This window comes from Crassostrea angulata, chromosome 10, assembly GCF_025612915.1.
Source record: "Crassostrea angulata isolate pt1a10 chromosome 10, ASM2561291v2, whole genome shotgun sequence".
In the NCBI taxonomy this organism is placed as follows: Eukaryota; Metazoa; Mollusca; class Bivalvia; order Ostreida; family Ostreidae; genus Magallana; species Magallana angulata.
In genome coordinates, this window is record NC_069120.1 from 13,442,584 (window position 1) to 13,456,544 (window position 13,961).

General features: G+C 33.8%; 1 protein-coding gene across 2 annotated transcripts; it reads right to left on the reverse strand.

The window, feature by feature from the left end:
• Positions 1-604: 604 nt before the first annotated feature.
• LOC128167126 (tyrosine-protein kinase SRK2-like) lies at positions 605-13,561 on the reverse strand. Of its 2 annotated transcripts, XM_052832674.1 has the most exons (11): positions 13,225-13,561; positions 12,973-13,121; positions 10,992-11,091; positions 8,238-8,345; positions 7,797-7,900; positions 7,455-7,607; positions 7,197-7,349; positions 6,754-7,013; positions 4,741-4,894; positions 4,415-4,546; positions 605-2,057 (listed from the first exon to the last, which is right to left on the reverse strand). In XM_052832674.1, the coding sequence occupies exons 2-11, from the start codon at positions 13,112-13,114 to the stop codon at positions 1,849-1,851; spliced, it is 1,515 nt and encodes a 504-aa protein (XP_052688634.1). In that variant the 5' UTR covers positions 13,115-13,121; positions 13,225-13,561; the 3' UTR covers positions 605-1,848. The 2 variants fall into 2 exon arrangements, with proteins under 2 accessions (XP_052688634.1, XP_052688635.1); XM_052832675.1 differs by lacking the exon at positions 13,225-13,561 and having other exon boundaries at positions 12,973-13,218.
• Positions 13,562-13,961: the final 400 nt, after the last annotated feature.

Genomic DNA, 13,961 nt, shown 5'->3' on the forward strand with positions numbered 1-13,961 from the left:
ATGTATTATAGAATATTTCAAACAATTTTCTTACTTTCATAATATATAGAGTATGCAAAGGTGTACCTATTCCATTCTCCGTTTTTCAATATTAAATTTACTGCAGAGAGGCTGAACATTGGATAAATATCTATAGAACCATTTTTACAAGACTTTAGACTTAGGTAGGATGGCACTATCTTTTTCTTGCATCAAAACAAGTTAAAAACGACACTGGTTTCAATTGAAATATACAATGATTGAGTAGATTTAGCTCAAAAGCCAGACAAATCTTGTTGATTTCAAAGTCACATTGCCGTTTGACACAACTACCCAAAGTCCAAGCTCTTGTTAAAATGGTTTTAACTCAATTGGAAACTTCAAGCGATGAGTTCTTTAAGCACTTAACCGTACAAATGATAAAACCCAAAACCCTTTGACTAACTAAGCTGCGTCAAGATATAACATCATACGGTTTATATATGTTGTTGATACTACATGTAATTAAATGCTCTTCACTTAGAATTTAACTTTAATCAATTAGCCAACATACACCTTTATTCTTTCTTTGGTGATATAGTTACATTAATCAAGATAAATGCAGACATGTATGTATTAAACAAAACAAAGTTTTAACGCGTTTTATTCCAAATTAAATACATACAATTGCAATATTAAAAAAAAAGAATTAAAATAATGAACTGTACAATGGCTTTATAAAAATAACAAATATATCTTTGTCTTGCATGGTGGTTTTAACCTTTTTTTTAAATACATAATTATAAATGTACAAAATCTATACCCCTAAACATACAAATCTCCTCATCATAAAACAAAGACCACTAAACAAATTGCACATTATACTACATGTACATATGTACTATATTTTTTTTAAATGTCAGCAATGAACTCATTCCAATCTACTCGCTATTAATGATGAAATCAGTATAACATGATTAATTTCTGACAAAAGTACACATTCTGTTTTTCTATTAGTTAACTGTCTGGTCTGGACAAGAAGCTAATTTGGGAAACAAACCGCACTGTTTTCATAAATCAGTTGGAAAGAAGACCAAAACACACGAAAAAGACACATTGAAAAAGTGATTTATAACAATCCTAACATTTTCTTTGTCTATCCAAATATTGTTTTGGGTTTACAACACAGTTGTATTGACTTGTTACTACGACTGTTTTGTATGTATTCGGTATCTATGCCCTCTGTTCTAAATCACTTTTGCTGCCTCCCCCCCCCCCTTTCGTAATGCAGTCTTTGGTGAGGATATATGTAACGGTTTTGAAATTAACCGTTTCATATCAATTAATACTCCACACTGGCGCTCTACTCTAGTAAATTAAAACATGTTGCAGGAATTTATTTAACTCTTAAATAAATATCTAATGTACTTGGATGAAATCGCATGAAAAAATAGCGCTATAGTACACAATGCACTGAAACTAAAAGAAAATCAAATTGGATAAAAAAAATTTGAGTGAACAAAAATACTATAAAATATACATTTAAATATACATATATATCACCTAAAATGTTTATATAGTTGTTTAAATAAAAGCATTAAAATGCTTTCTCTCTCTCTCTCTCTCTCTCTCTCTCTCTCTCTCACATAAACTAACTTCTCTCTCTCTCTCTCTCTCTCTCTCTCTCTCTCTCTCTCTCTCTCTCTAACATATACAGAAACTAACTATACTTAATTTCTTTTTCTCTCCTCATTTTCTCTCCCCTCATTCTCTCTCCAGAGTTATACAAGTCAATGTATGAACAACCATGTAGGTGTAAAACCACCTGTAAATACACCTATACGTAGATCAAGTAATAAAGTTTATCGTGATTTAATTAAGAACTTCTAATTAGTAGTCGTCTGCATCCTTGTAACTGGGCTCAGTGGAAATGAAGTAATCGTCAAAGAACTGAGCCAGGTACTCAAACGTTGGTCTATTGGCGGCCTTCTTGTCCCAGCATTTCAGCATCATCTCGTACATGGAGTCTGGACAGTGGGCTGGCTTAGGCATCCTATACCCGCGGTCCACCTGTTCTAGAACTTCTTTGTTCATCATTCCTGTAATCACAGATTATATCATTTGTTTGTAGCGCTGATTAATCTTGCACTGTTGTTTGTGACGAAAGATGCCTGATTAGTCTACACCTCAGGTCGCGATAACGTGCGTGCTTTAATCAGTATCTGGTATCAACCATGATAAATTTTCTGAGATTTTACTGTGTAAGGTCTGATAATAAGATGAACAAAGTAGACTCGTGAATGAGAAACATCTGATAATAAGACTGTCCCACATTTTTGTATCAACGGATTCAACTCTTTTTTGGACTCTTAAATGTTCAGAAATAGAAGGAAGCACGTAGCATCGGGAGGGGCGGGTGGTGGCGGGGAAGGGGGGCAAGGGGGGGGGGGGTTGTTGCCCCCCCCCACTTTTTGGGCAGCAAAGATTTATCTTTAATTTACATATAAAGAAATGAATTATGAAGGAGTTCCCCTCCCCAATAAGAAAATGAACAGGAAAATTGAAATTATAGGAGTACTACGCTAAACACCCCCCCCCCCCCATTAGGATTTCGTGAACTTGCCTTTTTTGTTTTTCATTTAGTTATTTTTTTTTTTGGCTTGTCACAAGATTTTTTGGATGAGCCCCCCCCCCCCCCCCCCCATTTTCAAAAACGATGCTACGTGCCTGAGAAGACAAATCATCATATACATTGCAACACAAATCATAAGAGACAGTTGTAAATCACCTTTTCATTCTTTTAACAAATATTTACATCATCAATACCTGCAATCTCATTGTCAATCACACAAATTAAATGAGTGCATTACATTAGATTCCCGGATAAATCGGAATTAAAATTGACGTTTATCTTCGCTGCAATGGAATTAACTTTTTAGATAAACTTATTAACATGCATTTTTTGTAATTCCCCATTTTAAATAGATTCTACAGTACTCGTTCTCATTACTCTTTATTATCATCAATTTCTGTCCTAATCCAATATTTGAAAAGCATTATACATAGTTACGAATTGTTTACACGTCACTAATTAAAAGTAAGCAAAATCTGCAAATGGAACCTTCAGAGACATCGTATCATCTATTACCAAACCCACGGAAATCCTCAGAGCTGATGAAAGTTGGTTTGATCCTCCTACCGTTTAATACAAACGATAAACAAAAGTTCTTCATCTTCCGACATTAATTATTAGTAATAATTCATCTATGCAAGTGTGGACTATCAAGTCTATTTGAATAAAAAACAATAATAAACACCGAGTCGTCCATTAGGGTTTTTAGGTGGATTCGTTTGGTTCATCTAGTTCATTCATTCTCTTCATCTAGTTCTAAGTCACAATGCGTTTTAAGGTGTATCTGCCCTTAGTACACCCGTACGTAATTTTTTTCTTCAAACGAAAAACCCAAATTGTGATTGATATGCGCAAATTTTCCGAATATCTTGCGGGACAACCTGATCAATTTGTGAAGCAACATTTGCTCTTGGGAAGGGTATCCGTCTAGTCAACGGAACGCTGTTTTGGGGGGAAATTCTACAAGGTTATTTTTACATATGAAATTGTTCCGATCTCCTGAGAATATGCAAATCAACTCTCAAAACTAAAACTAGACTCAGTCGCCACATTTCTAACAATTACAATAATGATAACCTAATTTTGTTCATTTACTGATATCTAACCAGTTTGTTTAGTTTACGTAGGTTATGATGACGGCCTTGGTAACGACTCATGGTTATGATGACCCCTCGGGGTTTTGTGCTCAAACGAGATATTAAGAAGATTACTCAAGATAATCATATTGACCTTGCAAAATACTTCTGGAATCTATATCAAAATGGCAAATACTATGTTGATTTAGCCAGATTGTTCCATTTGAGATATGTGGCACAATGGTGTGAGGAAGAAATTATACCAAAATATACAATCATATCAAAATTATGCCTAATGTAGCCTAATAGACTGAACTTAATCGAATGAGTGAAATACGTGTTAATCATCAGAAAATATACAATAAGGTTTTGCCAATTTACAGGTCTCTTGTTTTGGAACCAGTAAGATTTTGTATCTAGTAGAGAAACAACGATTGCTTCGAGTGATTCTTCGTCAATATAAAATGTCATTAATTTTTAAAATTCTTCAACAATCATTTCAAACAATATATGAAGGACCAATGACCAAAAAGGCGACCACAAATATTTTTGGCGTTAAAAGTTCTTATTCCATGGCCACCTGTACTACCTAACACTATGCACTTTGAATTTTATTGAACGTTAAAAGTTTGAGCTTTATAGAAACAACATTAACACTAACGTGAACATTAACACTAGGTAACCATAAAACTATCTAGCATACATTTTGCGGACAGTTTCCCATGGAATCTGACCACAAGTATCGTACCTGGATAAGGTGTTTGTCCACGTGTCACAATTTCCACCAACAGGATTCCGTAAGACCACACGTCGGATTTGATCGTGTATCGTCCATAGAGCGCGGCTTCTGGGGCCGTCCACTTTATGGGAAACTTAGCACCTACAACAGTGAATGCCCAAAATAGTTCATTTCATCTTTAACTCCTGCTTATTAACACAATTTTAAACACAAAAATACACATTAATTGGGTCGTGACCCATTCCCCCATTTTATGTTGACCACTTTCAGTAAATCTGATTGCTATTGAAGAATTTCTTTCTTTTTTTCATTGGAATCAGTGTCAACAGACTTACCGGATTTGGGGGTATATTCGTCATCCTCAATTAATCTTGCTAAACCGAAATCCGCCACCTTTGCTAAGTTGTTGTCCCCGACTAAGACGTTTCTGGCCGCTAAATCTCTGTGAATTAATTTGTTTTCCTCCAAATATCCCATTCCGCTAGCGACCTACAATACACTTCATTTATAGACCCTCTCTAATATTGATAGATATCAAATCTTTCCCCGCCGTAATGGTTTCTTTATTGAAGACATTTTCATATAATCATTCAATTAATTTATTAATTTCTGCTTGCATGTGCATTTTCATATCAATATTGCATTCAATTAAAGTTCAAGTATAATTAAAGCTGCTTGGTCCGATTTTATATCAATTTTTGCCATATCAAATGATTTGGTAGTATCGATAGGTACCTCGTAGACAATCAAAATTATTGATTTATTACAATTAATTTCCCCTTTTTTAAAAAACGTATTTAATTGCATAATATATACATAAGTATTGTCATTGTGTAAATTGACAGCTAGTTGTAATAATGTAAATGTTGTATTAAAATCAGATTTTTTTTTATATAACAATATACAAAATTTGATCACAAGTTCTGATACTCACATGGTTCTCACCAATAATCAACTTATTACATGTAATGAGTAAAACAGTTTCAATCATCCTCTAAAGGGTAATTTTGTAAAGTGATAAGAATGTGTTGAGGATTGATGAACATACAGTTTTTGCTCGTAATCTGAACAATTATCAACAATTCAGTCATATGTTATTCTTGTTATTTACCCTAAGGATTGTGTGAATGAAACTCGAAGAAAAAAATAGCAAAAAACAACAAAACGTTCGGGAAATCTTTGGGGTTTTTCCCCAACCTTTGAAATGGAGAACTGTGGCAGGTGTATTGCGCAATGATCTATATATACTAGCAATTGAATTCTTGTGAAATGAACGTAAAATAAAATTGTTGGTGATTGTGATATATATTGTTTGGATAACCCTGTTATCTTCTAAACAACATATAACCTACAAATTCAAAAGTGCTACGAATTAAGGTATCGATTGTTAACTCAATCCTCGGATTTCGTTTTACTTTGTATAGCTAGAGACAAAGAGAACTTATTGTATCAACATCATCTCTTCTCACTTCTGTTGGCGCACTATCTTACGATTGTTTATCCAATATTTTTTTTTCAACATAAGTGCAAAAGATTCACCGAATGTATATGTTGTATATTCTAGTCAGAAAATCATTGCCTCCATTTCTATTTTTTTTTCAAAATCCTACATCATTTAATTTTATTTTATTTTTAGAATACACTGAACAAAGTGGTGTAGCTACTATATATTTTGTATCAGAGAGAGAGAGAGAGAGAGAGAGAGAGAGAGAGAGAGAGAGAGAGAGAGAGAGAGAGGTTATGTACTGTTTGCACAGTTGCTTGACGTTTGAAATATAAAAGAACGTCTTTTGATATGTGTAAAATTGGTTCATCATTTATTAGGAGACTACTCTGGAGAAATCCGAAAAATGATATAGCCGATTTGCGTAAATACATGTAGTACAACTTAGAATTTTTACTGTGTTTGTCTTAATATTTCCATTGAAGATGTTCAAGTTCCTGGGGATATAATCGTTTTCGAATGCTAAGTTCTTCTATAAATTCAAACAATTGCTTTCAATAAAGCATCTATAATTTACCACAGAATTTTCAATTCCATAGCAGTACATTATTCTCAAACTGTTTACAACATATAGGCCTAATATGTCACATTATAGTTTGTTTTGCGATACAAAGTGACATTCGATTTTTTTTAAATAAGGCGACTGTTCAAAAAAAGTTGTTGATTTGTACTTTGTGATTATTTGTTCAAATAATTCTTTATGTGTTGGCTTCTTGCTGCGAATGCCCAGAAAAGAACTATATTGAAATGAGTTTATAAAGGCTTAAGCCATATCCCCGCTAGACTGCAATTACGTATATTCCGTTTTGAAAATTTATATCTAATGAGATTTCTTTGTACATACTTGCGCAGCAATATCCACCAGCTGCGTGAACTTGAGAGAATCGACTTCGTCCCCTCGCAAGTAATCAAGAAGGCTGCCCTTGGACATAAGCTCTGTCACAATGTAGATGGGTTCTTTGTCTGTACACACGGCATAAAGTCGCACTAATTTGTCGTGTTTGCATTTTTTCATGATCGTGGCTTCCAGGAGGAACGCTTCGATAGACATCGTCCCTGGCTTCAGGGTCTTCACCGCAACGTCCGTCGTTTTATTCCATTTTCCTGATTAAAGAATAAATTAGATTTCGGATGACCGTGTAACTTTTTTAATTAACTTAAAGGAGAACAGAATCACATTCAAATGTATAAATCTCTACGCTCTTAAAATATTCAAGATGAAAATTAAATTAGACTTGTATTTCAACATCAAAAATGTAGAAAGGTTTTCTTCCTTTTTGACGTTACCTCTCCAAACTTCTCCAAATTGCCCCGCCCCTAAGCGTTTCGATAGTTCTAGAGATTCCCGATCTATTTCCCATGCGTCTTTGCTCAGAGCTATGACTGGTTTTGACTTTCCACAAGGTTTCTCTAATTTTTGTCCCAATCCATCCGCAGATTCTGTATAAATGTAAGTTATGAAATGTATACATGTACATTTATAGTCATATAAAACATCACAAAAGACATTTTTTATCTCTGATGTTTTGTAGAATGGTACAGTACCAGTGTAATGGTTTATCAGGTCCTGAAGACTGGGCAGCGTTCTTCGTGCAGTGATGAAAAAGCCTTTGTTGTCATCCAGTGGTTTGATTTTGTAATGTTTTACCACATCACCTTTTCCTTCTTGGAAACTCCGGACGCAAAGCACATAGTTTCCTTTTTGAAAATAAATTTATTAGAATAAAATTTCAAAATTATGTACTTATTTTTTTAACGTTTAAATTTGTATTAATTTTAGGCGGAATATTAGAATCTGATGGTTGAATCTGCGCAATACGGTTGAAATTGGAGAAGGACAAAGGAAGTGAAAGTGCAAACAATTATTGACCTATCCTTGGTACAGACCTGGTGCCGTCTCGCTCTCTCGAATCAGATAAGACCCTAATGCATTTTCTGGACTTAATAACTGTCTCTCTGATTCTTTCCTGGAAATCTTCCCAACAAACCATCTGAATTTGAATGATAAAAATACACAATTATTCATTAATTCTGTATAACATTTGAAAGGCTTGTGTATGGTAAGCATATGTATTTTCCTCATTTTATTTTTAACTTTATAATATTGCTATATAAATAAACTGGTGTTGTTTGCCAAAAACAATGCTAGATAACCAAACTCTCATAATGCCTTAATTTGTACAAAAACAGAAAGAGATATCTTTTCTTTTGAAATTTTTGGCAAGATTGTCTACTCAAGGGTAAACACCAACTCATAGTGGGTTTGTTTCGATCTTTGAAGTGATGAATTAATTTAGTCTATACATGTTACAGAATATATTGGCTCACTCGTATGTTTCCAAGGTATCCTCTGTTGCCACATAGTTGGAGGGGACGTAACCCTCGTCTTTGTCCCCTCCCGATGTTGTTTTTCGTGCGAACCACCAATCAGGATTACTAAGGAAAAAACGGCAAAAGCAGACGACATTAAAATGTCACGTGATGACACTCGTTAAACTTCAACATGTTCTTCATCTGACCGATAAGTAGGAATTAATTAATATGTCAGACTCCTTTTATTCATTAATTTTATGTTTCCATTAAAAAGAAAAAAATAAAGTCAGTTTTGATCATGCAACTCCGCAGCAGCTATAACTAGTTTATAGGGCTTTTACGTCATCTTATTTATCTACAATGGTTTCTTTCTATCTGGTTTAAAAGAAATAAATTCAAGAAGAATCTTTATATCCGTTTTATTAATTTTCATTGCTTATTGGTATTCCAACAATAACCATAAAAACAAATCATTCACTGGTTTCTTGTTTTCAGTGTCAATAATAGAAGTGTTTTATATTGATTGGCTGTTTCGTTTTGCTGTTTTTCTTTTCTTTTGAGAGCGGAGGGGAGGGGGGGGGGGCAATGTTGGGGAAGATTTGAAAAAGTTGTTTCTTTTTGCACTTACACTAAATGTATATTTTAATGATTGTGTTTTATCATTAAGGCTATTTAAAGATTTGCAACAGAAAACGCCGTACATGTATGTGTAAATAGGCCATACATGTATATAAATATTTCATTGTGATGATGGTTGTAATGGTCTTTCATAATGTTGCCTACTTGTGTTAAATGACCATATACTGATTCTTAACACTTTGCGAACAGCATCTGTTTTCTTGATTTAATAATGGGTATATTTTGGATAACACATTTACCGGTAGATGGGTGTATATCTTCCGTCTTGTCAGCATTAAACTGATCATTAAAAATGCAGAAATTATGGTGGCATAGATCTGCCACCACTTGTCAGATAATTATGTCGACTTGTCAGATCTTGATGTCGACTTGTCAGTTCTTTAAGCCGACTTGTCACTTATTCACGTGGTTAAGAATTCAACACTTTAACCTCTCCACGTCCACTTTGTGCCATCCATTTGAAATAATATTTTCTGACAAGTCGACATAAGGATCTGACAAGTCGACATAATAATCTTTTAAGTCGATATAATTATTTGACAAGTCGACATAATTATCTGACAAGTCGACATAATTATTTGACAAGACGACATAACATCTGACAAGACAACATCATTATCTGACAAGTCGACTTACAATATGAATGATAATTTTCTTGACAGACTTGACAGATAATTATGTTAACTTGTCAGATCTTTATGTTGACTTGTCAGATGATTATGTAAACTTGTCAAATATTGTCAAATATTTATGTCGACTTATATATGATATAATGATGACAAGTAAATGGCAGTTAGTGGCACTAACACGCTTTGACAAGAAAATACTGAGTCTCGATCTATAGTCACTATGGTTATTTTCTGACAAGTCAACATAAGATCTGATAAGTTGACATAAATATCTGACAAGTCGACATTATATAAATAGTGCCTGTTTGGGAGGGTAACAGTTGAAATTGACACCCCGAGAAAACCATTGTCAACCGACGCGAAGCGGAGGTTGACAATGGTTTTCGAGGGGTGTCAATTTCAACTGTTATCCTCCCAAACAGGCACTATTTATTTTGTTATACTGAATGTCTTTTTTAAAATTTTTAAGAAAATTTTACTGCTTTTATATAGGATTAACGTGAATTCTACAGCGAACCGTACGCGCATAATTTTCGCGCATGTAACATTTTTTAATGTTACCCGTTGCCAAGTGCGTTGCTAACGCTGAGGGTAATAGTAAATATTATTAACTGTGTCTTAACCAATCAGATTTCAGTATTTAACATGAAAGTATAACAATATCACATGTTATCATATGAGAAGTTAACATAATTATCTGACAAGTGGTGGCAGATTTATGTCACCATAAGAAATATCCGTTAAGACAACGAAACTTGACTATTCTATTAAGTTACATGAAGTGAATTTATCGTGTTAAATATTTCCTATTGTTCACTGTCCGCTGTTGATATCTCCTAGGATTAACAATGCGGTAACAATCTTCTTTTTGTCCATTACTTATTTATTTCTTTAGCGGGAAGTTATATGAAATTATACGAATATATTTTATTATTGAATGAACGATCAACACATAACTGAAAGAAAAAAAAATCACCTTTTCTGTACTTTTGATAAAACCCTTATTTGATATATGCTGACAAGATAAACACATATAAACTTATGAAGTGGAGTTTTAAAGGATTCAAAGCCCTAGGACAATTCATCTTCAATATCGATTCAATAGTTCCGTTTACACCTATTTCATGTTTATTTTTTCGTGTTGAACTACTTGATATTCGGGGTTTTTTTAAATATTGATATACTAGTAACTTTCCATAAACCACCTTTCCAAACGATTAATAATTGTAAGGCAAACATAAATCTATCAAATTATAAACATGTAATCAAGCCTTTTAAATTAAGATTCCGTGTGCTGATTGTAATACTATTATTGTATTAATGTATTGAAGGACAAAGGTGATGCAGCTCTTCTCTGTTTAAAGGCGACTAGGGTTTATCTTTTTTTTCGGGTGTTTTGGCAAAGTTTCCTGAATGAATATCGTTTATCAGATAAAAGTACTTATCTCACTCACGTGATATCGATTTTTATGGTATGGATTTGATTGAGTTAAAAAGCTACCTGTCATCCAACAAGGTAAGGCGATCACCTTTCTTAAAGGGTAGATCTCCATCCGCCCTGGCCTCATAGTCATACAGCGCCCTTAGCGTCCCTTTACCGCCTGAAACGAAACAATTCAAGAGTTCAGACTCCAAGAGAAGAGAAAGATTTCCATTGTGTTGTTTCTGTTATACATGTAAATATTTTTCACCTGATACAAAAATAATTCAAGAATTCTGGATTCAAGGGAAAAGACATATTTCTGTTACATAGGATTGTTTCTGTTATGTATATTTTCGAGCTGTTATTTGAATTTTTTCCAGAGGTGTATCATGTTGTAATATTGTATTGTTGTTGTTTTTGTTTATTTTTGTCTCATTGTCAAGTTGTTCCCTAATTTTGTTTCTTGGTGTGTCATTGATCTGAGTTTGCCTCGTTGTAAAAGTTGTCAACATAGTTTTTCAGTTTGGTTCATTCTGTTTGCTGTAAAAACTGATGTTATGCTCTCTTTTAGAACAACACTGTTGTTCAGATTTTGTTTCTTCGTGTTTCGTGTGAAGCTGTTGCTCTGAATTAAGCTTATAGTGTATACCTTTGAATTTGACGATCGTGCCAATTATAATGTTGCTAATGTCTTGATGTTCCGTTTCAATTTATTGTTGTTAACCAGTATGTTTTTGAATGTCATTGTATTTGGTACAAACAATGTTGCCAAAGCAATAATGTTATTAGTACTACGATATCGCTGGATCGAACCAAGTAAGTCTATCGCAACTGTTTTTGACCATAATTTTATTAAATTGTTCATGTACAGTGCATGTTTACTTAAGTGTATGACTTAAACACTGAAAGTCCTCTTTAATTTATCCTTTACTATCTCATGAGCTGAACCTTCCACCAGACTTCTTTGGTACTTGAAATTTTAAAACAAAAAAGAATTGGCAAAAGTTGCCATAAATTACAACTGTTTAAAAAATATCCGTATGCACGTGGTAAATCATTCCATATAACAAGTGAACCAGCAACAACAATAAAAACATTGAATAAACAGGAGAATATCAACCAGAATAGAGAGGGACTAGATAGCATCTTTTTTTTACAATAACTGGAGCGGTTTTCACTGCTCAAGGAGCGCTAACTCCATGCAATGATATGCTACAAGGAAGAGAATTCGACTGGGATGGTTGACTCTCAAACCACTTCAGACGTCTCTGTATTTAAGCTACTTTTGTATTAGTACTGATAATATAACATCTCATTTTTCAAACCATCTGAAGAGGTACATGTAAATAAAAACGGATTACACATACATGTATTTGTACAATGAATTGTCTGAAATGTATCAGACAATATGTATAGCAGTATAAAAAAGAGAAGAAAGAAGAGTAATAAGCATCATTGTATCAGCATTAGAAGCATAGTACATTATCACTGCTTTTCTGGCCACTTCAAACCCTTCTATATAATTAACACTTTCGCTAAGTACACAACATCCAATCCAGATTCTCTCTCTCTCTCTCGTCTGTTCACTTCCCACGACGGGTAAATACCCAACATTGGGTCTTGTAAAATTCGGATTAGAACCAAAAAAGGAAGCAGGCACTTTATAGAGACAAGATGGATTCTATCTGTAAAATGCACATATCACTCTTATACAGTCTGATTGAACGATTACATACAATGTCATCATAAACGAAGAAACAGAAAGCTGTGTAGCATTCGTATAGCTTCCTGGTCAACTTATAATCTAGGTCAAATGTTGGGTATATCGATTTACTTACCACTGTAAAAATAGTCAGTTAAGCAGAACTTATAGCTATCATTGTAGTTATGTGTGTACATTGTATATCTCATTCTTACACTCTTTTTCCAAAAACAGTCATTTTCAATTGTGAGTATTTTGGTTATGTTTATTATTTCAATCGTCACACGTTTTTCATGTTATGAGATAAAACGTTATCGAGAACAGTCGTGTCAGCACGACATGATAAAACATAAGTACCTTGTGCAGAATTTGGCTCTGAATCGGATTTGACGGGATTATCTATTCCATCCGATGATGGTTTCACCTGTCCACTTTGTTCACCATTAATATTTGTGAAGTCCCCGGGTTCCTTCCTTTCCTTTGATTCACGACATCCCATGTCGACACTGTGAAAACGATATATTCCAACAAAATATACAGTTCTCGTATCCAAATAGATTATAAACTTTTTTTGATCTTCATACTGAATAAATAATCAAGTTAACTTACTGTATTCAGTGAGTACACTAGTAGCACAGTAGAGCTGTCTTTTTGACTGTTGTTTTTTTCTAACACAAACGCGATTTACTTCCTCGTTGACTAAAATTGATATTTCTACTCTGGCGACCTAGACCGCAGTCTATCAACAGGGGGTTTAAAAATCTCTTGTTCGGGCAATCTTATCTTATAAATTTAACTTCCTTGATTCAAACATGGTGTCACATAAAATATATAGATGTACATTTACATGTAAAGCATTTGAGGGTTTATATACCAGATGTACACTTGGTTTTAAAAATAATTAGTACGTCACAAAAACTTGTGTCTTTATAAAGGCATAAGCGTAAACGTACGTGTGTGATAAAAGGCACAGTTTATATTCAGTAGCCGACTTCAAGCAAAACAAGTTAATCCTCGAAACAAGACAGCGGCTTCCTTCCTGTGCATATTCATATCAGTATATTTATATAAAAAGTATGCACGAGAACGTTCCTCTTTTATATCATTTTATTCCGCATACGTTAAGTACATGGAGTGTGTTCAATGAAGTTTCGGGCCAAGTTGGCTTCATGTAAATGTGCTTGCACAAGGCATATGAGTGAACATAGAACTGTGTGTACTATAGTCGCAAGAACTCTTTCTTTAATCATGACGTATCAATACAAATTAAAGTGTTCATTTTTTCAATCTTTTATGTACGTACAATTATCTCTAAAAGATTTTTTTTTTATTTTAATTGCTTCATT